This window comes from Oncorhynchus clarkii, chromosome 23 (genome assembly GCF_045791955.1).
Source record: "Oncorhynchus clarkii lewisi isolate Uvic-CL-2024 chromosome 23, UVic_Ocla_1.0, whole genome shotgun sequence".
NCBI classification, from domain to species: Eukaryota; Metazoa; Chordata; class Actinopteri; order Salmoniformes; family Salmonidae; genus Oncorhynchus; species Oncorhynchus clarkii.
In genome coordinates, this window is record NC_092169.1 from 38,005,267 (window position 1) to 38,028,972 (window position 23,706).

The 23,706-nt window shown below is 44.7% G+C and overlaps 1 protein-coding gene across 2 annotated transcripts in view; it reads right to left on the bottom strand.

Annotated features, from left to right (window-relative positions):
* The window catches only part of LOC139381450 (heparan sulfate glucosamine 3-O-sulfotransferase 6-like), a 63,181-nt gene extending 43,937 nt beyond the window's left edge, over positions 1-19,244 (bottom strand). The window contains exon 1 of one of the 2 annotated variants that reach the window (XM_071124988.1): positions 18,609-18,632. Coding sequence is in view for 1 of the 2 variants with exons in the window: in XM_071124989.1 (XP_070981090.1) it covers positions 18,609-19,117 (509 nt within the window). In the remaining variant the exon portion in view is untranslated. Of the gene's footprint in view, positions 1-18,608 lie in introns of both variants that reach the window. The other variant, XM_071124989.1, reaches the window with a different exon arrangement.
* Positions 19,245-23,706: the final 4,462 nt, after the last annotated feature.

Here is a 23,706-nt window from a genome sequence, read left to right on the forward strand (position 1 = left end):
TTGCTGGTCCCTGGTTAGGGAATGTTTTCCCTGCTGGTCCCTGGGTAGGACGTGTTTTCCCTGCTGGTCCCTGGGTAGGACGTGTTTTCTCTGCTGGTCCCTGGGTAGGAAGTGTTTACCCTGTTGGTCCCTGGTTAGGATGTATTTTCTCTGCTGGTCCCTGGGTAGGAAGTGTTTTCCCTGCTGGTCCCTGGGTAGGAAGTGTTTTCCCTGCTGGTCCCTGGGTAGGAAGTGTTTTCCCTGCTGGTCCCTGGGTAGGAAGTGTTTTCCCTGCTGGTCCCTGGTTAGGGAATGTTATCCCTGCTGGTCCCTGGTTAGGGAATGTTATCCCTGCTGGTCCCTGGTTAGGGAATGTTATCCCTGCTGGTCCCTGGGTAGAAGTGTTTTCTGTGCTGGTCCCTGGGTAGGAAGTGTTTTCCCTGCTGGTCCCTGGGTAGAAGTGTTTTCTCTGCTGGTCCCTGGGTAGGAAGTGTTTTCCCTGCTGGTCCCTGGGTAGAAGTGTTTTCTCTGCTGGTCCCTGGGTAGGAGTGTTTTCCCTGCTGGTCCCTGGTTAGGGAATGTTATCCCTGTTGGTCCCTGGGTAGGAAGTGTTTTCTCTGCTGGTCCCTGTGTAGAAGTGTTTTCTCTGCTGGTCCCTGGGTAGGAAGTGTTTTCCCTGTTGGTCCCTGGGTAGGAAGTGTTTACCCTGTTGGTCCCTGGGTAGGAAGTGTTTTCCCTGCTGGTCCCTGGGTAGGGAATGTTTTCCCTGCTGGTCCCTGGGTAGGAAGTGTTTTCCCTGCTGGTCCCTGGGTAGAAGTATTTTCCCTGCTGGTCCCTGGGTAGGAGGTGTTTTCCCTGCTGGTCCCTGGGTAGGATGTATTTTCTCTGCTTGTCCCTGGGTAGAAGTGTTTTCTCTGCTGGTCCCTGGGTAGGAAGTATTTTCTCTGCTGGTCCCTGGGTAGGAAGTGTTTTCCCTGCTGGTCCCTGGGTAGGATGTATTTTCTCTGCTGGTCCCTGGGTAGAAGTGTATTCTCTGCTGGTCCCTGGGTAGGATGTATTTTCTCTGCTGGTCCCTGGGTAGGAAGTGTTTTCTCTGCTGGTCCCTGGGTATAAGTGTTTTCCTTGCTGGTCCCTGGGTAGGAAGTGTTTTCTCTGCTGGTCCCTGGGTAGGAAGTATTTTCTCTGCTGGTCCCTGGGTAGGAAGTGTTTTCCCTGCTGGTCCCTGGGTAGGATGTATTTTCTCTGCTGGTCCCTGGGTAGAAGTGTATTCTCTGCTGGTCCCTGGGTAGGAAGTGTTTTCTCTGCTGGTCCCTGGGTAGGAAGTGTTTTCTCTGCTGGTCCCTGGGTAGAAGTGTTTTCCCTGCTGGTCCCTGGGTAGGAGGTGTTTTCCCTGTTGGTCCCTGGGTAGGACGTATTTTCTCTGCTGGTCCTTGGGTAGGAAGTATTTTCTCTACTGGTCCCTGTTTAGGACGTATTTTCTCTGCTGGTCCCTGGTAGGAAGTGTTTTCTCTACTGGTCCCTGGTTAGGGAATGTTTTCCCTGCTGGTCCCTGGGTAGGAAGTGTTTTCACTGCTGGTCCCTGGGTAGGAACTGTTTACCCTGTTGGTCCCTGGTTAGGATGTATTTTCTCTGCTGGTCCCTGGGTAGGAAGTGTTTACCCTGTTGGTCCCTGGTTAGGATGTATTTTCTCTGCTGGTCCCTGGGTAGAAGTGTTTTCCCTGCTGGTCCCTGGGTAGGAGGTGTTTTCCCTGTTGGTCCCTGGGTAGGACGTATTTTCTCTGCTGGTCCTTGGGTAGGAAGTATTTTCTCTACTGGTCCCTGGTTAGGACGTATTTTCTCTGCTGGTCCCTGGTAGGAAGTGTTTTCTCTACTGGTCCCTGGTTAGGGAATGTTTTCCCTGCTGGTCCCTGGGTAGGAAGTGTTTTCCCTGCTGGTCCCTGGGTAGGAAGTGTTTTCCCTGCTGGTCCCTGGGTAGGAGGTGTTTTCCCTGCTGGTCCCTGGGTAGGATGTATTTTCTCTGCTTGTCCCTGGGTAGAAGTGTTTTCTCTGCTGGTCCCTGGGTAGGAAGTATTTTCTCTGCTGGTCCCTGGGTAGGAAGTGTTTTCCCTGCTGGTCCCTGGGTAGGATGTATTTTCTCTGCTGGTCCCTGGGTAGAAGTGTATTCTCTGCTGGTCCCTGGGTAGGATGTATTTTCTCTGCTGGTCCCTGGGTAGGAAGTGTTTTCTCTGCTGGTCCCTGGGTATAAGTGTTTTCCTTGCTGGTCCCTGGGTAGGAAGTGTTTTCTCTGCTGGTCCCTGGGTAGGAAGTATTTTCTCTGCTGGTCCCTGGGTAGGAAGTGTTTTCCCTGCTGGTCCCTGGGTAGGATGTATTTTCTCTGCTGGTCCCTGGGTAGAAGTGTTTTCCCTGCTGGTCCCTGGGTAGGAGGTGTTTTCCCTGTTGGTCCCTGGGTAGGACGTATTTTCTCTGCTGGTCCTTGGGTAGGAAGTATTTTCTCTACTGGTCCCTGGTTAGGACGTATTTTCTCTGCTGGTCCCTGGTAGGAAGTGTTTTCTCTACTGGTCCCTGGTTAGGGAATGTTTTCCCTGCTGGTCCCTGGGTAGGAAGTGTTTTCCCTGCTGGTCCCTGGGTAGGAACTGTTTACCCTGTTGGTCCCTGGTTAGGATGTATTTTCTCTGCTGGTCCCTGGGTAGGAAGTGTTTTCCTTGCTGGTCCCTGGGTAGGAAGTGTTTTCCCTGCTGGTCCCTGGGTAGGATGCATTTTCCCTGCTGGTCCCTGGGTAGGAAGTGTTTTCCTTGCTGGTCCCTGGTTAGGGAATGTTTTCCCTGCTGGTCCCTGGGTAGAAGTGTTTTCCCTGCTGGTCCCTGGGTAGGAAGTGTTTTCCTTGCTGGTCCCTGGTTAGGGAATGTTTTCCCTGCTGGTCCCTGGGTAGGAAGTGTTTTCTCTGCTGGTCCCTGGGTATAAGTGTTTTCTCTGTTGGTCCCTGGGTAGGAAGTGTTTTCTCTGCTGGTCCCTGGGTATAAGTGTTTTCCCTGTTGGTCCCAAAGCTCAGACCATGTATGCTGTTATCTGTGTAACTTTACTCTGGGACCCTTGCCAGACCCCTCTGAGAGAGAATATGGGCCTTTCCGCCCTGAAGGTCAGAGGCAGACACTTTTGATTCAGTGGATGAGACCACCGGGGCCATGGGCATGCTTGTAATGCAAGATGTCTTAAGCTCAGCCTCTCTCTCCCTCTCTCTCTCAGGGATACTTCCATAGGAGATTGTAAATTATGAGGACACACAGTGTCCAGGAATGTTGAGAAGACTTTCTGTACTCAATTCCCATCATTGGGGACTGTATTTCTGTCACTACAAGTTCAGTGTCATCTGCAGGGTTAAACGCACTGTGACATCATGAGTTTAACCCTCTGCCCCATGCTTTAGACTCAATGCTTTGCTACTCTGCAGAGAAAAAGGCTTGTAATTACTGGGAAGAAAGAATGAAGGCTTCAGGAGTTTTTTTTTTCAATTGCTAACAAGCATCGGTCAATACTGAAGCCACTTTTTCAAAATTCTTCACACAGTCTGCAATACCAACATGCATATTGGCCAAACAGTTAATCTCACCTCCAAAACTCACTCAAACCACCAAAACACTTCATACATGTCTCAAAATAAACTTGTTCGACCATAACACTGGCAACAATTCTCATTCAGAAAGCATACAGTACATTGTCACTCTGACACGATGACAAAAAACCACTAACAACAGGGAGCATTACATAAATGAGGAACTTTTCTCTGAAGTTTGAATGATTTTTCACATAAATCAGTACTAAAGTAAATGTAACAAGAATAAATCAGAAATGCAGCAATTTGCTTCGATAGCCTTTATTTTTTATGTATCTTTGCATGTAGTAATTTACTTGTGAAAAATAAAATGTTTGAAACAAAAAACAAATTCCTGAAATTCCTGGGCTGCAGTGATAACGACAAAAAAATCACTCATACTGTACAGCACTGTGAGGGTTCTAGTTCTCATCAACATGTATAGTATAATCACTCATACTGTACAGTACTGTGAGGGTTCTAGTTCTCATCAACATGTATAGTATAATCACTCATACTGTACAGCACTGTGAGGGTTCTAGTTCTCATCAACATGTATAGTATAATCACTCATACTGTACAGCACTGTGAGGGTTCTAGTTCTCATCAACATGTATAGTATAATCACTCATACTGTACAGTACTGTGAGGGTTCTAGTTCTCATCAACATGTATAGTATAATCACTCATACTGTACAGCACTGTGAGGGTTCTAGTTCTCATCAACATGTATACTATAATCACTCATACTGTACAGCACTGTGAGGGTTCTAGTTCTCATCAACATGTATAGTATAATCACTCATACTGTACAGTACTGTGAGGGTTCTAGTTCTCATCAACATGTATAGTATAATCACTCATACTGTACAGCACTGTGAGGGTTCTAGTTCTCATCAACATGTATACTATAATCACTCATACTGTACAGTACTGTGAGGGTTCTAGTTCTCATCAACATGTATAGTATAATCACTCATACTGTACAGCACTGTGAGGGTTCTAGTTCTCATCAACATGTATAGTATAATCACTCATACTGTACAGTACTGTGAGGGTTCTAGTTCTCATCAACATGTATAGTATAATCACTCATACTGTACAGCACTGTGAGGGTTCTAGTTCTCATCAACATGTATAGTATAATCACTCATACTGTACAGCACTGTGAGGGTTCTAGTTCTCATCAACATGTATAGTATAATCACTCATACTGTACAGTACTGTGAGGGTTCTAGTTCTCATCAACATGTATAGTATAATCACTCATACTGTACAGCACTGTGAGGGTTCTAGTTCTCATCAACATGTATACTATAATCACTCATACTGTACAGCACTGTGAGGGTTCTAGTTCTCATCAACATGTATAGTATAATCACTCATACTGTACAGTACTGTGAGGGTTCTAGTTCTCATCAACATGTATAGTATAATCACTCATACTGTACAGCACTGTGAGGGTTCTAGTTCTCATCAACATGTATACTATAATCACTCATACTGTACAGTACTGTGAGGGTTCTAGTTCTCATCAACATGTATAGTATAATCACTCATACTGTACAGCACTGTGAGGGTTCTAGTTCTCATCAACATGTATAGTATAATCACTCATACTGTACAGTACTGTGAGGGTTCTAGTTCTCATCAACATGTATAGTATAATCACTCATACTGTACAGCACTGTGAGGGTTCTAGTTCTCATCAACATGTATAGTATAATCACTCATACTGTACAGCACTGTGAGGGTTCTAGTTCTCATCAACATGTATAGTATAATCACTCATACTGTACAGTACTGTGAGGGTTCTAGTTCTCATCAACATGTATAGTATAATCACTCATACTGTACAGCACTGTGAGGGTTCTAGTTCTCATCAACATGTATACTATAATCACTCATACTGTACAGCACTGTGAGGGTTCTAGTTCTCATCAACATGTATAGTATAATCACTCATACTGTACAGTACTGTGAGGGTTCTAGTTCTCATCAACATGTATAGTATAATCACTCATACTGTACAGCACTGTGAGGGTTCTAGTTCTCATCAACATGTATACTATAATCACTCATACTGTACAGTACTGTGAGGGTTCTAGTTCTCATCAACATGTATAGTATAATCACTCATACTGTACAGCACTGTGAGGGTTCTAGTTCTCATCAACATGTATAGTATAATCACTCATACTGTACAGTACTGTGAGGGTTCTAGTTCTCATCAACATGTATAGTATAATCACTCATACTGTACAGCACTGTGAGGGTTCTAGTTCTCATCAACATGTATAGTATAATCACTCATACTGTACAGTACTGTGAGGGTTCTAGTTCTCATCAACATGTATAGTATAATCACTCATACTGTACAGCACTGTGAGGGTTCTAGTTCTCATCAACATGTATAGTATAATCACTCATACTGTACAGCACTGTGAGGGTTCTAGTTCTCATCAACATGTATACTATAATCACTCATACTGTACAGCACTGTGAGGGTTCTAGTTCTCATCAACATGTATAGTATAACACTCATACTGTACAGCACTGTGAGGGTTCTAGTTCTCATCAACATATACAGTATAATCACTCATACTGTACAGCACTGTGAGGGTTCTAGTTCTCATCAACATGTATACTATAATCACTCATACTGTACAGTACTGTGAGGGTTCTAGTTCTCATCAACATGTATAGTATAATCCCTCATACTGTACAGCACTGTGAGGGTTCTAGTTCTCATCAACATGTATAGTATAATCACTCATACTGTACAGTACTGTGAGGGTTCTAGTTCTCATCAACATGTATAGTATAATCCCTCATACTGTACAGCACTGTGAGGGTTCTAGTTCTCATCAACATATACAGTATAATCACTCATACTGTACAGCACTGTGAGGGTTCTAGTTCTCATCAACATGTATACTATAATCACTCATACTGTACAGCACTGTGAGGGTTCTAGTTCTCATCAACATGTATACTATAATCACTCATACTGTACAGTACTGTGGGGGTTCTAGTTCTCATCAACATGTATAGTATAATCACTCATACTGTACAGTACTGTGAGGGTTCTAGTTCTCATCAACATGTATAGTATAATCACTCATACTGTACAGTACTGTGGGGGTTCTAGTTCTCATCAACATGTATACTATAATCACTCATACTGTACAGCACTGTGAGGGTTCTAGTTCTCATCAACATGTATAGTATAATCACTCATACTGTACAGTACTGTGAGGGTTCTAGTTCTCATCAACATGTATAGTATAATCACTCATACTGTACAGTACTGTGAGGGTTCTAGTTCTCATCAACATGTATAGTATAATCACTCATACTGTACAGTACTGTGAGGGTTCTAGTTCTCATCAACATGTATAGTATAACACTCATACTGTACAGTACTGTGAGGGTTCTAGTTCTCATCAACATGTATAGTATAATCACTCATACTGTACAGTACTGTGAGGGTTCTAGTTCTCATCAACATGTATAGTATAATCACTCATACTGTACAGTACTGTGTGGGTTCTAGTTCTCATCAACATGTATAGTATAATCACTCATACTGTACAGTACTGTGAGGGTTCTAGTTCTCATCAACATGTATAGTATAATCACTCATACTGTACAGTACTGTGAGGGTTCTAGTTCTCATCAACATTTATAGTATAATCACACATACTGTACAGTACTGTGAGGGTTTTAGTTCTCATCAACATGTATAGTATAATCACTCATACTTTACAGCACTGTGCGGGTTCTAGTTGTCCCTCTCTCCTGCGTTTGGTCACAAGTTCTCAGCAACATCACATCTTATGTCGTCTCTGGTGATGCATCTTGGAAAGTATCTTCTTGAATGTCTAATCCAACCCTGGCAGTCTTCAGGAGAAGTGTCTCCACACCCTGGCAGTCTTCAGGAGAAGTGTCTCCACACCCTGGCAGTCTTCAGGAGAAGTGTCTCCACACCCTGCATTCATGGCTTCCACTAAGGACATCTGGTCATGTGGATGGTGGTCATAAACCTTCCACCTCCACACGGAGAAAAACTCCTCTCTGGGGTTTAGGAAGGGGGAGTATGGAGTACTGACATCCTGGGATGTGCAGCAAACCAGTCTCACTGCAGCAGAGTGGTGGAATGCCACATTATCCCACACAACAACGAAGGTAGTGGAGTTTCTTGCCCCTCTCTCCTCTGCTGGCACAAGTTGATTATGAGTACTTTACATTATGAGTAGCTGTGTTTGTACCCTGTTTGGTTATTGAACAGACATCTTACCTGGACATATTGATACCAGAGTTCTTTCACACGTTCACTGTTTCTCTCAAAGGCTACAGTGTACAACTGCTTCATCCTTATTTTATGTTTCTCTAGGTGTCACGACTTCCGCCGAAGTCGGTCCCTCTCCTCGTTCGGGCGTCGTTCGGCGGTCGACGTCACCGGCTTTCTAGCCAATCCACTTTTCATTTTCCATTTGTTCTGTATTTGTATTACACACCTGGCTTCACTCAACCAATGACTTGTTTATTATTTAACCCTCTGTTCCCCATGTTGTGTTTGTGAGTGATTGTTTATTGAAATTCGGTCCGTCTTTGAGGGCTCGTGATGTTACTTTGTAAATTTGTCTTTTTGAGTAAATACGTTGATTACTCATATCTGCTGTCCTGCGCCTGACTCTCTACACCAGCTACACACAGGACCCTTACACTAGGACTCTGGCAATTGTCATTGTGCTGACCGTATTACCATGTCAACAATGTCAATTTCCTGCGCCTCTGATAATATTCTGCCTCTCCCTCCTGTGGGAGGCAACCTTTAGATCTTACTGAAAAACACAAAACAATCAATATATTTCATATGTCAGTACATGTAAAAATGGGAACATACTGTATGTAGTTAAATTATCATTTATAGATGCACATCTCACCTGTTGTTTTGCCGGAAAATGTGTACTAATGATGCAACTGTTGAACGCTGCAAATTTGGTTTTGTGTGAAAGCAATGAAAAATTATTCACAGTTTGGGCCACATACACTTCTGTACACCAAGGCTGCCTGACTACACACACAGCAGGAAATGGTGAGACGGAGAGTTCTATTTGTTGAGGAAGTGTAGATCAGTGAGGTAGGTCAGTAAGAAAGACCTAAAGAATGTGTCTACCAGGGGGAAAAGTGAACATGACAACTAATACAGAGATTACTACAGCAGGCAACATTGAGAAGAATGAGTGAGTAGCAGCCTCACAGCTTCCTCAGGAGAGGTAATAACAGAGTCTGTGTGCGTGTACACTCTTAGAAAAAAACTAAATGGTTCTTCGCTGTCCCCATAGGAGAACCCTTGGAAGAACACTTATTGGTTTCAGGTAGAACCCTTTTGGTTCAAGGTAAAACCATTTTGAGTTCCATGTAGAACCCTTTCCACAGAGGGATCTACACAGAACCCAAAATGGTTCTACCTGAAACCAAGAGTGTAGAGAGAGTGTAGAGAAACAGAGAGAGAGAGGAGAGAGGGAGAACAGCTCAAGACTCCAGACTGACGACTGAGAGAGCAAGAGATGGGAGAGTATACTATATATATATGAGAGAGTGAAAGACAGAGAAAAGTGTCTGCCCCCCCTCTGTCTGCCCCCTTGGTCTGCCCCTCTCTGTCTGCCTCCCTCTGTCTGTCCCCCTATGTCTGCCCCCTCTGTCTGCCTCCCTCTGTCTACACCCCTCTGTCTGCCCCCCTCTGTCTGCCCCCCTCTGTCTACCTCCCTCTGTCTGCCTCCCTCTGTCTGTCCCCCTCTGTCTGCCCCCCCCCCTGTCTGTCCCTCTGTCTTCTCCCTCTGTCTGCCCCCTCTGTCTGCCTCCCTCTGTCTGCCCCCTATGTCTGCCCTCTCTCTCTGCCTCCCTCTGTCTGCCCCTTCTGTCTGCCTCCCACTGTCTGCCCCCCTCTGTCTGCCTCCCTCTGTCTGTCCCCCTGTCTGGCCCCCTCTGTCTGTCCCTCCCTCTGTCTGCCCCCAACTGCCTGCCCCCTTCATCCACCCCCTCTGTCTCCCTCCCTCTGTCTCCCTCCCTCTGTCTGCCCCCCTTTGACTGCCCACCTCTGTCTTATCGAATGGGAAAATCAGCCTGTGTGTTCCACTGTGTTACTGCCTGGCCCACAGTGGGTTAGCTGTTGGCTGTAAGGATTTATCCGTGGGTGACCAGTGGCCGGGGGCCCCCACCCTGAGATGAACCGATGAACAGACAAGAGGAGGAGGAAGAGAGAGATGGACAGATTACTGGAGGGTCACTTCCTTCCTCCCTCAGCCTGACCCCAGTAATTGATAACACTGTAAAACGAGCCTCTAGTACAGGGGTTCTCAAGTACTATTTGAGAAGGTCCGGTCACTCAAATTTCCTAGGTGGCAAAGGTCCGGATGGATAATGTTATTTTTCGGCGTAATAACAAACCCCCAACTCGCAACCCATGCGACCCCGAACTGTTCACACCTCTCTTGTTGGCAGAGAGAACATTTTGCAGTTTTAAAGCTAATTTCCTGCAATTTTACAAATGTTGCATGAGGCAGATAATTGTTTGCTGTTTTAAAGCTCATTCCCTGAAATTCTACAAAATTGTGTGTTCAGATGATACCAGGGGTCGAAATCCCACCGAGTTCCCCCCCAAAGGTGTTTTACCTTGTTCTGGGTCCGCATCTGGACCGCTGTCCACCAGTTGACTATGGGGGCTCTAGTAACTTCATTAGGTTAAATTGTTCCGAGGGTTTCAGTATGAAATCCTGCACTGCACTGTAGTTATTCTTACTAACAACTACCTTTATGGAAAAGCAGAAACCTCAGTATCAGAAATGCACTCCAGCCTTGATACATTATTGTGAAATCTGAAGGGCTTCTTATGAAGTTGAGAGTTGTCTTTTTGACTTTATAAAAGCAGCCTCTTCCCTTTTGAACCAAAGTTAAACATTATCGTCTTATACTTTACATAATGCTAAAGTGTTCTCTCCTCAGGGTCTGCTACTGTGCTAAAACGCCCACATGTTTCCATTAATTAGCTAGCTTTTCCAAATGAATAAAACTTACAAGTACACCTCAGAACTCTCTAATGGACTCAATATGGGCTCCAACCATTGGCCACCTGGCATCTACCCAACTCTAGACCAATGAGAAGACTCAATACTGAACTGCAGTGAAAAACCACTTCCTAAACTGTTAAAATGTCCCACTCCTTGTGGTTGTCGGCCCATCCTTGACTTGTTTTAATTGAGGAATGGGGATTATTGCCGGCAGAACACAGGGACTGCAGGGAATGCAGTGTTTGTCATTAGGGGACCGATCCACACCCAGTAAGTGGTGTGTGTGTGTGTGTGTGTGTGTGCGTGCGTGTGCGTGTGTGTGTGTGTGTGTGTGCGTGTGTGCATGCGTGTGCGTGTGTGTGTGTGTGTGTGCGTGTGTGTGTGAGAGAGAGAGAGCATGTCTCTAAAATACACAGTACAACAAAGAGAGAGAGAGCAATTTGTAAGAGAGCAAGTCTTTTTTTCTTCCGATTTCTCATTGTGAACTTCCCAGATAATGTTCACATTCCACAGACAATTTCTTCCAGAGATCTCCTTCAGGCAGAGTTCTCCTTTTAATCAGGCACATTTCCTCACAATTAAACATAACCACCACACCCGTAACCAATTCCTGTTACGCTATTAACCCATAACATTTTTCCTAAGAAGGTTTAAAATAAAAAAAGGTGTGTTCTCACATTCTCTCCACCTCACCCTTCCTCCCTTCCTCCCTCCTATGCAAATTAGCAGATGCTTTTATCCAAAGGGACTTACAGTCATGTGTGCATACATTTTACGTTTGGGTGGTCCCAGGAATCAAATCCACTACCCTGGTGTTACAAGCACTATGCTCTACCAACTGAGCTACAAAGGACCATTACTATCTCTTACCCACCCAGCCAGCCAGCCAGCCAGCCAGCCAGCCAGCCAGCCAGTCATTAAACAGAGACGGTTTAATGGCTGAGACAGCAAACACACACTAAGCTGTCAATGATGCAGTAGCCTCTCTAGACAGAAGATGGTAGGCTGGGTGATGGGGGTAGAAGTCAACTTAAAGTCAGTGATCCAGTAGCCTCTCTAGACAGAAGATGGTAGGTTGGGTGATGGGGGTAGAGGTCAACTTAAAGTCAGTGATCCAGTAGCCTCTCTAGACAGAAGATGGTAGACTGGGTGATGGGGGTAGAAGTCAACTTAAAGTCAGTGATCCAGTAGCCTCTCTAGACAGAAGATGGTAGGCTGGATGATGGGGGTAGAGGTCAACTTAAAGTCAGTGATCCAGTAGCCTCTCTAGACAGAAGATGGTAGGCTGGGTGATGGGGGTAGAGGTCAACTTAAAGTCAGTGATCCAGTAGCCTCTCTAGACAGAAGATGGTAGGCTGGGTGATGGGGGTAGAAGTCAACTTAAAGTCAGTGATCCAGTAGCCTCTCTAGACAGAAGATGGTAGGCTGGGTGATGGGGTAGAGGTCAACTTAAAGTCAGTGATCCAGTAGCCTCTCTAGACACAAGATGGTAGGCTGGGTGATGGGTGTAGAAGTCAACCTAAAGTCAGTGATCCAGTAGCCTCTCTAGACAGAAGATGGTAGGCTGGGTGATGGGGGTAGAGGTCAACTTAAAGTCAGTGATCCAGTAGCCTCTCTAGACAGAAGATGGTAGGCTGGGTGATGGGGTTAGAAGTCAACTTAAAGTCAGTGATCCAGTAGCCTCTCTAGACAGAAGATGGTAGGCTGGGTGATGGGGGTAGAGGTCAACTTAAAGTCAGTGATCCAGTAGCCTCTCTAGACAGAAGATGGTAGGCTCGGTGATGGGGGTAGAGGTCAACTTAAAGTCAGTGATCCAGTAGCCTCTCTAGACAGAAGATGGTAGGCTGGGTGATGGGGGTAGAGGTCAACTTAAAGTCAGTGATCCAGTAGCCTCTCTAGACAGAAGATGGTAGGCTGGGTGATGGGGGTAGAAGTCAACTTAAAGCGTCCTAGGTAAAATGGTGCACAAAAGAGCTCCTGGCTGAATTATATTCCAATAACTATCGAATAGCCTACACAACTCTCTGCCCTTGTTGAGGTACTAAGGCAAATAAGCACACTCTAAACGGGAATGGGCCCTGGTTAAGATAAGGTTAGGCAAGTTGAAGTGTAGGCAGGGATTCATTCCTTGTGTAACTAAACAGAGTAACTCCGGTGTTGGTGCAAAAACAAAACTGTCCTTGTCAACATTCACACTTCTATCCTACAGTCACTACAACCACTACTACAATCTCTGATAACTAGAATTTCATTAGTCCACTATTCGATAATCACAGCCTTGCAGAAAACAAGACATTTCTGTTTATCAGTGTTGACTGGGTGTGTATTGTGATTACAGAGAGGTGTAGTGCCATGTGAGGTTGTTATAGCTGTGCCATCCATCTTGCTGTGACAGGGACATGAGAGGAGGAGGTCGGGAGGGACGGAGTGGGGAATCATTTTTTCCACTCCACCAAACATGAGCCCTGATCAATCACCGTAACCTGGGAGTCATGTTAGAGACCTGCAGGCTGAGAGGAATCCAGCCTACTGGATAAATACTGTCACAGTTCTGCTGCTCCATCTGCTTCAAATGTATTTGTTATGGGGGGAGAGAAGGTAGAAAACGGTCATTATTGTGGCAGTGAAAATCTCTGGATTAGTTTTACATTGTTATAGTAAAAGAGCATCAGAGTAGTCTACATCTGCTAGTTCAAACATAACTAGCATACCTTTTTGTCACACTGAGTTTAGAAATTCAACAGTAATGTTCCTAGCTACAGTATGTGTGAATGCAGCACTGGTAAACAGTATAGGGAACCCAGTTTTTACTTTAACACTTATATTAATTGACGATCTGTTAGTTAAATAGTCCTGTTCAGATGTAATTAGGTTAGGCATCTGGCTATCGAAGACATTGATTCGTAATAGTCAGTCCCTTGTTCTGTCACACTATAGGGTTGGAAAGGAAGTCCAATTACGTTTCCATCTGTCCAATTCTAAATACTCATCTAGTTATCATTTTCACATCTCTTATACGTTCCAGTTATTTCATTAACTATCATCTGATTGGATAGTGCATGCCATACTGAAGGTGAAAGGTCGGCCAATTATGAGCTGTCAAAATATTGATGACTGAGTTGGACGATGGGTTTTTCTCAAGATTGAAAATCCATACCCGTCCCCAAACCAATTTATCAAGTCATGTTCGATTATTCAGTTACATTTTCCCCATTTCATTTTGCATATTGATATCAATCTTGAAGGAATTCCTTTGGTTGCTTGAAAGCATGCCATGCATATATTCTAGATCTTTGGTTGCTTGAAAGCATGCCATGCATATATTCTAGATCTTTCCTTGATCGTACGGCGCCATAGCCTGAGATAAATCTTATTTCTGAAAAGTTGAGGAGGCAGCATTTATGATTGTCAATGGTCACAGTAGAGAATGTTTATCCTTGCTCTCATTCTGCATAATGACACAAAGACAAGACGACCAGTGGACATTCAAACAAAGGTCTCCTTTGTTCAGTCCGATTCTATACATTTGATTATTTCAAAGACAATTATTTCCATGCTTCCTACTTGGAACCATGAAAGGCCCTTCCAAAAACGTTTTGTTGGGTCAAAGAACACTCTCTCTGTCTCTAACACTCCATTTCCAAACCTTCGACATATGCCTCCGAATTCCACAGTGGAATCCCTTGTGATTGGTAAAAAAAAGACTTGCAGGAAATAAGAGCCGGTCATTCCAGTCTGGATACTGTGACCAATGCTACACTGAATTATGAAAGAAAATATACTTCTGAAGAACCCTGTCCCCCCAATCACCACACGTTTCACAGACTTAACTAGAATATCACTGCAGCATAAATACATTCTAGGTGTAACCATGTGTGTAGGGTATAAATGTCGCTGGTTGACGGGCCAACAACACCTTGTCAACAAGATTGAATATTCAGCGGGTAATGAACCTCCCCTGCAGTGCCCTGATAAAGGTGCCAGGAGCTGAATCAATAGGAAACCCTATTTAACTGATCAATATGGGAAATTACATGTATATCTATTGGCTATTTATGGTGTAATGAAAAGATGTGGATAGGTTTAATGGTGGATGGCAGAGGAGAATGGGGAGAGGGAGATAGACACGGGACTGGATCTCATCGGGTAAAGCTTAGGCTACATGCACATATGCAATGGAAACACACACACACAGTCACACACACACAGTCACACACACACACACAGTCACACACAGAAAGAGTAGAAAGAGCTAAACCCTTGAAACATGTTCTCTCCCACAAAGCCACATTACCATTTCCAAATGCATCGAGTGTTTTTCCCCACATATAAACATTTCTTCTAAAACAATTTGCCAAACGCTTCCTTTTAACATGGCCATGTGTTTTATTTGGTTACCAACTGAAGACAGAGGACAGTGTTCAATTCCAAACACAAAGCAGTGTAATAATACTTTGAAGTTAAGAGCTCTGTCAAAGAATATGTTTAAGTGACACTTTCCAGTCCAGTCTAAATGCATTCTTAAACGGTGCCTGGAGTGAATCCAGTCCAGATATGAATGGATAGGTTTCACTTTATGTCAATGTGAATAGCAACATTTTATAAGGTTGCCCTTACGCCACAGAGGTACTCTATAACTGCTTTGGTAACCCGAATGTTATTCCTCAGTTGCACACATAAAACAATGATTGAATTGCCTTCAAAGGACAGGGGACAGATTCGGTTTCATATCAGTTACTAGTATAGTACCGTGTAGATACATAAATCATTACACAAGACATTATAATACCCTGTGTAATACCCTGGATGGAGTGAGAGAAGAGGGGAGGGAGTGAGAGAAGATGGGAGGGAGTGAGAGAAGAGTGGAAGGAGTGAGAGAAGAGGGGAGGGAGTGAGAGAAGAGAGGAGGGAGTGAGAGAAGAGAGGATGGAATGAGAGAAGAGAGGATGGAGTGAGAGAAGAGAGGAGGGAGTGAGAGAACAGAGGATGAGTGAGAGAAGAGGGGAGGGAGTGAGAGAAGAGTGGAGGGAGTGAGAGAAGAGATGATAGAGTGAGAGAAGAGAGGTGGGAGTGAGAGAAGAGAGGATGGAGTGAGAGAAGAGAGGAGGGTGTGAGAGAAGAGAGGATGAGTGAGAGAAGAGAGGATGGAGTGAGAGAAGAGCGAAGGAAGTGAGAGAAGAGAGGATGAGTGAGAGAAGAGAGGAGGGTGTGAGAGAAGAGAGGAGGGATTGAGAGAACAGAGGATGAGTGAGAGAAGAGAGGAGGGAGTGAGAGAAGAGAGGAGGGAGTGAGAGAACAGAGGATGAGTGAGAGAAGAGGGGATGGAGTGAGAGAAGAGTGGAGGGAGTGAGAGAAGAGAGGATAGAGTGAGAGAAGAGAGGAGGGAGTGAGAGAAGAGAGCATGGAGTGAGAGAAGAGAGGATGGAGTGAGAGTCGAGGGGATGGAGTGAGAGAAGAGGGGATGAGTGAGAGAAGAGGGGAAGGAGTGAAAGAGAGAAGAGTGGAGGGAGTGAGAGAAGAGAGGATAGAGTGAGAGAAGAGAGGAGGGAGTGCGAGAAGAGAGGATTGAGTGAGAGAAGAGAGGATGGAGTGAGAGAAGAGAGGGTGGAGTGAGAGAAGAGAGGAGGGAGTGAGAGAAGAGAGGAGGGAGTGAGAGAAGAGAGGATGGAGTGAAAGAAGAGCGAAGGGAGTGAGAGAAGAGAGGATGGAGTGAGAGTCGAGGGGATGGAGTGAGAGAAGAGGGGATGAGTGAGAGAAGAGGGGAAGGAGTGAGAGAGAGAAGAGATGAGGGAGTGAGAGAAGAGAGGATGGAGTGAGAGAAGAGATGAGGGATTGAGAGAAGAGAGGATGGAGTGAGAGAAGAGAGGAGGGAGGTCAGAGAAAAGTGGAGGGAGTGAGAGAAGAGAGGAGGGAGGTGAGAGAAGAGAAGAGGATGGTGAGATTAAAAATATATATATATTTAACTAGGCATGTCAGTTAAGAACAAATTCTTATTTACAATGACGGCCTGCACCGGGCCAAACCCGGACGACACTGGGCCAATTGTGCACCGCCCTAGGGGACTCCCAATCACAGCCGGTTGTGATACATCCTGGATTCGAACCAGGGTGTCTGTAGTGACGCCTCTAGCACTGAGATGCAGTGCCCGAGTGACGCAGAGTTTAGGGAGAAGGGAGGCGGGAGTGAGAGAAGAGCGGAAGGAGGTGAGAGGAGAGCAGAGGGAGCAGGTGATGATGAGAGACTGGCTGATTGGGGTGCTTTGACACCATTTTCATTACTCCAGCACAGCGCTACACACTTCTCCTTAGATAAGAACCAATAAAAAAATCACAATAAAAAGGATCAGCTTCCCATCCCCCAATCCCAACCTAAAACTTTAGAGAAAAAGACCCAACACTGACTTTAGATCAAAGCCTTGGCTTTGGGCAACTTTACCCTACGCTGACTGGCAGGTACTCCATAATGTGATGTTGAACCGTGACAGGGCCCGAATCTCCATGTTCCTGAGTTGTCCGAGCTAATGCTTGAGCTGTCATTACATCAGGCCAATCCACACAGTGCTGATAAGACCTGTCGTCAGATTAGGAAAGACTAAAACCATTTCATCACACATTTATGAGACAGAAGAGAGACTAGAGAGCCGCCGTGCAGCTGCAACAAAGCACTGGGACGGTGTTAAAAGGTCTCTCAACACCATCAAAGGCCTGTAACTACTGTAGTGCCATACTGTAGGCTCGACTGCCTGGCCTCACAAATTAAATTATAGGACAGTGAAAGACAGTACATTCAGAAGAGTACAGGCTACATTGTCAACGATAGGAAAGAGTACATTTACATTTGAGTAATTCTTATCCAGAGCAATTAGGGTTAAGTGCCACGCAACATATATTTTTTTTCTTCACCTAGTTGGCTCAGGGATTCAAACCAGCAACCTTTTGGTTGCTAGTCCAATGCTCTTAACCACTAGGCTACCTGCCATACACCATTAGAGACATTTTTCTGTGTGATCTTAATTTCTTTAGTAAAAAAAAATCTGCATATGCTTGGAGAGTTTAGAGAGTTGTGATGGGAGAGACCTTCATTCCTCCATTGCTGCTATTGACATTTATACCCAACATCTGCAATATGAATTAACAGACTGTATTGATTTCTCCCTCTCATTGGCTCTGTGTCAAATCTCTATGTGCTCACCTGCCCAACCAGGTGATATGGGTGACAGTGAGGGGTCCCCGGGGGGACACACAGGGACAGACACTTAGAACCGCAGCACATCACATCAATAAACAGCATTTTTTTGGCAGGGGACTGAATGCCCTGTCGCACCAAGGGGCTCTCAGAGAGGATCCTTATTGGCATTGGGCGATATTAATGAGGTGACACTGTAGGAAGGGACGAGGAGGTGGAGGAGGATAGGAGCCTGCTCAGGAGAGCTGATCAATGACAAACACTAGTTACCAAAATAAATGTAAATAAATGTATTTTTTTATGTATGGTATAAATTGTATGGTTTGTTAAACTTTTAAATAAATGGTTTTTGTTTGGAATATATTTCAAAGTGAAAAATCTGAGTCTTCTGTGTAATTCTGTTACCATGGAATTTCCCATGTAGGCCACACCTGATATATAGTAAATCCACATATGTGTTTCTGAGTCTGTTGTCTTTTGGTGCCTGTGATGACAGGCAGTTTCACACAATATTTGATACTTTGTCATTGTGAGATGAATTACTCTATTTGAAGAAAAAAATGTATTTACCAAGCAAGCCCCTATGTCACAGTGATTGTAATACTATGATTTTACCTGGGTAGCAGGCAATCCTTATTGAATAATCCAAAACAAAACATTAGGCTATTTATGATAGAAAATCATATCTCTTTCCATCTTTTGGCCATGTTCACGTTGATGTTTTCAGTGCTCCTGTAAAGAAAAACATTACAGTGAAATTCGGAACAGCACTGGCTCACCTGTACCATTCCAGTCCTTTATCATAGAACCTGTCGAAGAAGTGGGGTTCGGCGCCCACTGCTCTGACATCCGGGTGAATGCGCAGAAACTCCAGTAGTGCGCGCGTGCCTCCTTTCTTTACTCCGATGATGATTGCTTGAGGAAACGTTTTACTCCCGAAGTTATTGGCTGTAGACATATTGTTATCAGGTCGCAGTTCGTTATCATTGCCCTGCAAGAGTGTGTCAACACTGTCAACGCCGGGGAGCTCGCGAACAAACGAGCCGGGAGAACTGTTCTTGTGCGCGTCGGACAGTTGGTGAGGTGAATACTCCAGTCCTTCCTTTTGCAGGATTTTGTTGATAAAAGTCTGTTGGTCGTATACAGTTATAGGTAGGGAGTCGCAGTACCCAGTGAAACAATAAAATAAGTACGTGAAAATGATGATCATGGCAAAGAAGACGGAAAGTTTGGACTGTGCCTTCAGGTGTCCAAAGTTGAACCCAGCTTTCCATTTGTTACATCCCATGAGGCGCTATACTGAGCTGGAGAGTAACACGCAGGAAACATGCCTTTTAAATTAGATCAATTCAATGCGCTTTAAAATCAAGATTAGGCTTAGTCTTTCTTTATAATGTTACCAATAAAAACATAGTTCATGGTGAAGTCGTGCCATTACGCACTTAAAAAATGCATTAATATTTCCAAAAATAACAATGTCAAAGTCCGTTTTGTTTGACCATCCACTTCCTAACTGTAGTCTAGAGAAAATATTTTGAACAGTGTCAATGTCAACTTGTCCAAAGTCCACAGTGCTATGAGAAGCGGTTGAGTTTATGTCCCCTCTGTCCCATCTCACTCTCTGCTCCTCTCCCTTGGCAAAGAAGCGCTCACGCGAAGCCCTTTGGCCCCCATCAGCAGCCTGCAGACACACCCCTTTCATTCTGGATGTGAAGCCACGCCCTGTTGGTTAAATTCCCGCCCCTTACGTTTACAGACTCTAAAATAACACTAATAACTAGCAAACTGAGACCAATCACTAATAATCATGTGATTCAATAGCACTGATTTATATTTTAGATGATACATTTTTATAAATTGCTATGTAATTCAAGAATATATAGTTATATTCCAAGAGATAACAGTTTTGTTTAGAAATATGTAGATATGTCATTTACATATAAAATGGAGCATGAAAATCTCTAGATATGTTTATGTGAAGTTTTGTTTAAAGCCCTCTGACGTTTAGGGCTTACTGTGGTCACTGTGTCTGTGTGGGGTAAGGGTTACCCCCTGTCCCCATGCAGGGCTGTAAAAGGGGCCCTGTGGAACCACCTGTCAGTCTGCTATCCCTCCTGGGCCACACACCCTATGGAGCCAGCCTGCACAGCCATGGCACACACATTTAACCTCTCCTCTCCCTGCTATAACAGGGACAGACAGGTGTGGTCAGTGTTCAACTAGAAGCCTGTGTGTGATCAGCAGTATGCTGTATAAACGGACCCTCTCCCTCTTCAAGAGACTATGGTGAAAATGCAGACAGACCACCATTCAGTTTTTCTCATGTCAACTTTCTCACATCGGCATGCTGATGATCGTAGTCAGAAATGTACCTGTGGTGTTACATATCAAATTAAATCAAATCAAATCAAATATATTTGTCACATACACATGGTTAGCAGATGTTAATGCGAGTGTAGCGAAATGCTTGTGCTTCTAGTTCCGACAATGCAGTAATAACCAACGAGTAATCTAACTAACAATTCCAAAACGACTACCTTATACACACAAGTGTAAAGGGATAAAGAATATGTACATAAAGATATGAATGAGTGATGGTACAGAACGGCATAGGCAATATGCAGTAGATGGTATCGAGTACAGTATATACATATGAGATGAGTAATGTAGGGTATGTAAACATTATATTAAGTAGCATTGTTTAAAGTGACTAGTGATATATTTTACATCAATTCCCACCAATTCCCATTATTAAAGTGGCTGGAGTTGAGTCAGTGTGTTGGCACCAGCCACTCAATGTTAGTGGTGGCTGTTTAACAGTCTGATGGCCTTGAGATAGAAGCTGTTTTTCAGTCTCTCGGTCCCTGCTTTGATGCACCTGTACTGACCTCGCCTTCTGGATGATAGCGGGGTGAACAGGCAGTGGCTCGGGTGGTTGTTGTCCTTGATGATCTTTATGGCCTTCCTGTGACATCGGGTGGTTTAGGTGTCCTGGAGGGCAGGTAGTTTGCCCCCGGTGATGCGTTGTGCATCACCAGGTAGAATGCAATAAGTATTGGAGGAAAACTAAATGCTAAAACCCAACCCAGCTGCTGCTGATAAAAGCAACAAGGAAATAAAGGAGTAAAGAAAACAACAAGTGGAATAAACCTGAAACTGGATCTGTCTCCTACAATAGGGACTTGTAGTCAAAGGGCTAGGGTTTCCTCTGTAACCTGAGAAAGGCTGGAGAGTGGACCAGTAAAGCTGATATTACAGCAGATATTACCATACATTATGTTAGTCAGTTGGCTAAAAGATCAATAGAATGTTCCCCTATAACAAAATAGAGATAAAAAATCTGAACAATCTGAATGGTTGCAGCTGATACACACACTTACTCACACACATGCACACACGCACACACGCACACACACACACACTCACACACACACACACACACACACACACACACACACACACACACACACACACACACACACACACACACACACACACACACACACACACACACATTACACACACACACACACACGCACACTCACGCACACACGCACACTCACTCACGCACACAAGCACACACACATTACACACGCGCGCGCACGCACACATGCACACACACGCAAGCACGCACGCACGCACACACACACACACAAAGTTAATGGAATGCTCTCTTGATGGTTGGTAAACTTAGAAAAATAAAGGTAGTCTCGCCCACTCTAATGCTAATTTCAGAATAGAACAGCAATTCATGGCACGTTTGTTTAAGGCCACTGCTGTAGCAATCTTATTTTTTTCTCAGCTTCTCCTTGTTCAACCTGAGCCTGTCCTTGTTCAACCTGAGCCTCTCCTTGTTCAACCTGAGCCTGTCCTTGATCAATCTGAGCCTGTCCTTGTTCAATCTGAGCCTGCCCTTGTTCAATCTGAGCCTGTCCTTGTTCAACCTGAGCCTGTCCTTGTTCAATCTGAGCCTCTCCTTGTTCAACCTGAGCCTGTCCTTGTTCAATCTGAGCCTATCCTTGTTCAATCTGAGCCTGTCCTTGTTCATCCGGAGCCTGTCCTTGTTCAACCGGAGCCTGTCGTTGTTCAACCAGAGCCTGTCCTTGTTCAACATGAGCCTGTCCTTGTTCAATATGAGCCTGTCCTTGTTCAATCTGATTCTCTCCTTGTTCAAACTGAGCCTGTCCTTGTTCAATTTGAGCCTGCCCTTGTAAATTCTGAGCCTGTCCTTTTTCAACCTGAGCCTGTCCTTGTTCAATCTGAGCATATCCTTGTTCAATCTGAGCCTGTCCTTGTTCATCCTGAGCCTGTCCTTGTTCAATCTGAGCCTGTCCTTGTTCAACCTGAGCCTGTCCTTGTTCAATCTAAGCCTGTCCTTGTTCAATCTAAGCCTGTCCTTGTTCAATCTGAGCCTCTCCTTGTTCAACCTGAGCCTGTCCTTGTTCAACCTGAGCCTGTCCTTGTTCAATCTGAGCATGTCCTTGTTCAACATGAGCCTGTCCTTGTTCAATATGAGCCTGTCCTTGTTCAATCTGATTCTCTTCTTGTTCAAACTGAGCCTGTCCTTGTTCAATTTGAGCCTGCCCTTGTAAAATCTGAGCCTGTCCTTTTTCAACCTGAGCCTGTCCTTGTTCAATCTGAGCATATCCTTGTTCAATCTGAGCCTGTCCTTGTTCATCCTGAGCCTGTCCTTGCTCAATCTGAGCCTGTCCTTGTTCAACCTGAGCCTGTCCTTGTTCAATCTAAGCCTGTCCTTGTTCAATCTAAGCCTGTCCTTGTTCAATCTGAGCCTCTCCTTGTTCAACCTGAGCCTGTCCTTGTTCAACCTGAGCCTGTCCTTGTTCAATCTGAGCATGTCCTTGTTCAATCTAAGCCTGTCCTTGTTCAATCTGAGCCTCTCCTTGTTCAACCTGAGCCTGTCCTTGTTCAATCTGAGCCTATCCTTGTTCAATCTTTGCCTGTCCTTGTTCAACCTGAGCCTGTCCTTGTTCATCCGGAGCCTGTCCTTGTTCAACCTGAGCCTGTCCTTGTTCAATCAGAGCCTGTCCTTGTTCAATCTGAACCTGCCCTTGTTCAATCTGAGCCTGTCCTTGTTCAACCTGAGCCTGTCCTTGTTCAATCGGAGCCTGTCCTTGTTCAATCTGAGCATGTCCTTGTTCACCCGAGCCTGTCCTTGTTCAATCTGAGCCTGTCCTTGTTCAACCTGAGCCTGTCCTTGTTCAACCAGATCCTGTCCTTGTTCAATCTGAACCTGCCCTTGTTCAATCTGAGCCTGTCCTTGTTCAATCTGAGCCTGTCCTTGTTCAATCTGAGGATGTCCTTGTTCAACATGAGCCTGTCCTTGTTCAATCTGAGCCTGTCCTTGTTCAATCTGAGGATGTCCTTGTTCAACCTGAGCCTGTCCTTGTTCAACCTGAGCCTGTCCTTGTTCAATCTTTGCCTGTCCTTGTTCAACATGAGCCTATCCTTGTTCAATCTTTGCCTGTCCTTGTTCAACCTGAGCCTGTCCTTGTTCATCCGGAGCCTGTCCTTGTTCAACCTGAGCATGTCCTTGTTCACCCGAGCCTGTCCTTGTTCAATCTGAGCCTGTCCTTGTTCAACCTGAGCCTGTCCTTGTTCAACCAGATCCTGTCCTTGTTCAATCTGAACCTGCTCTTGTTCAATCTGAGCCTGTCCTTGTTCAATCTGAGCCTGTCCTTGTTCAATCTGAGGATGTCCTTGTTCAACATGAGCCTGTCCTTGTTCAATCTGAGCCTGTCCTTGTTCAATCTGAGGATGTCCTTGTTCAACCTGAGCCTGTCCTTGTTCAACCTGAGCCTGTCCTTGTTCAATCTTTGCCTGTCCTTGTTCAACATGAGCCTGTCCTTGTTCAATCTG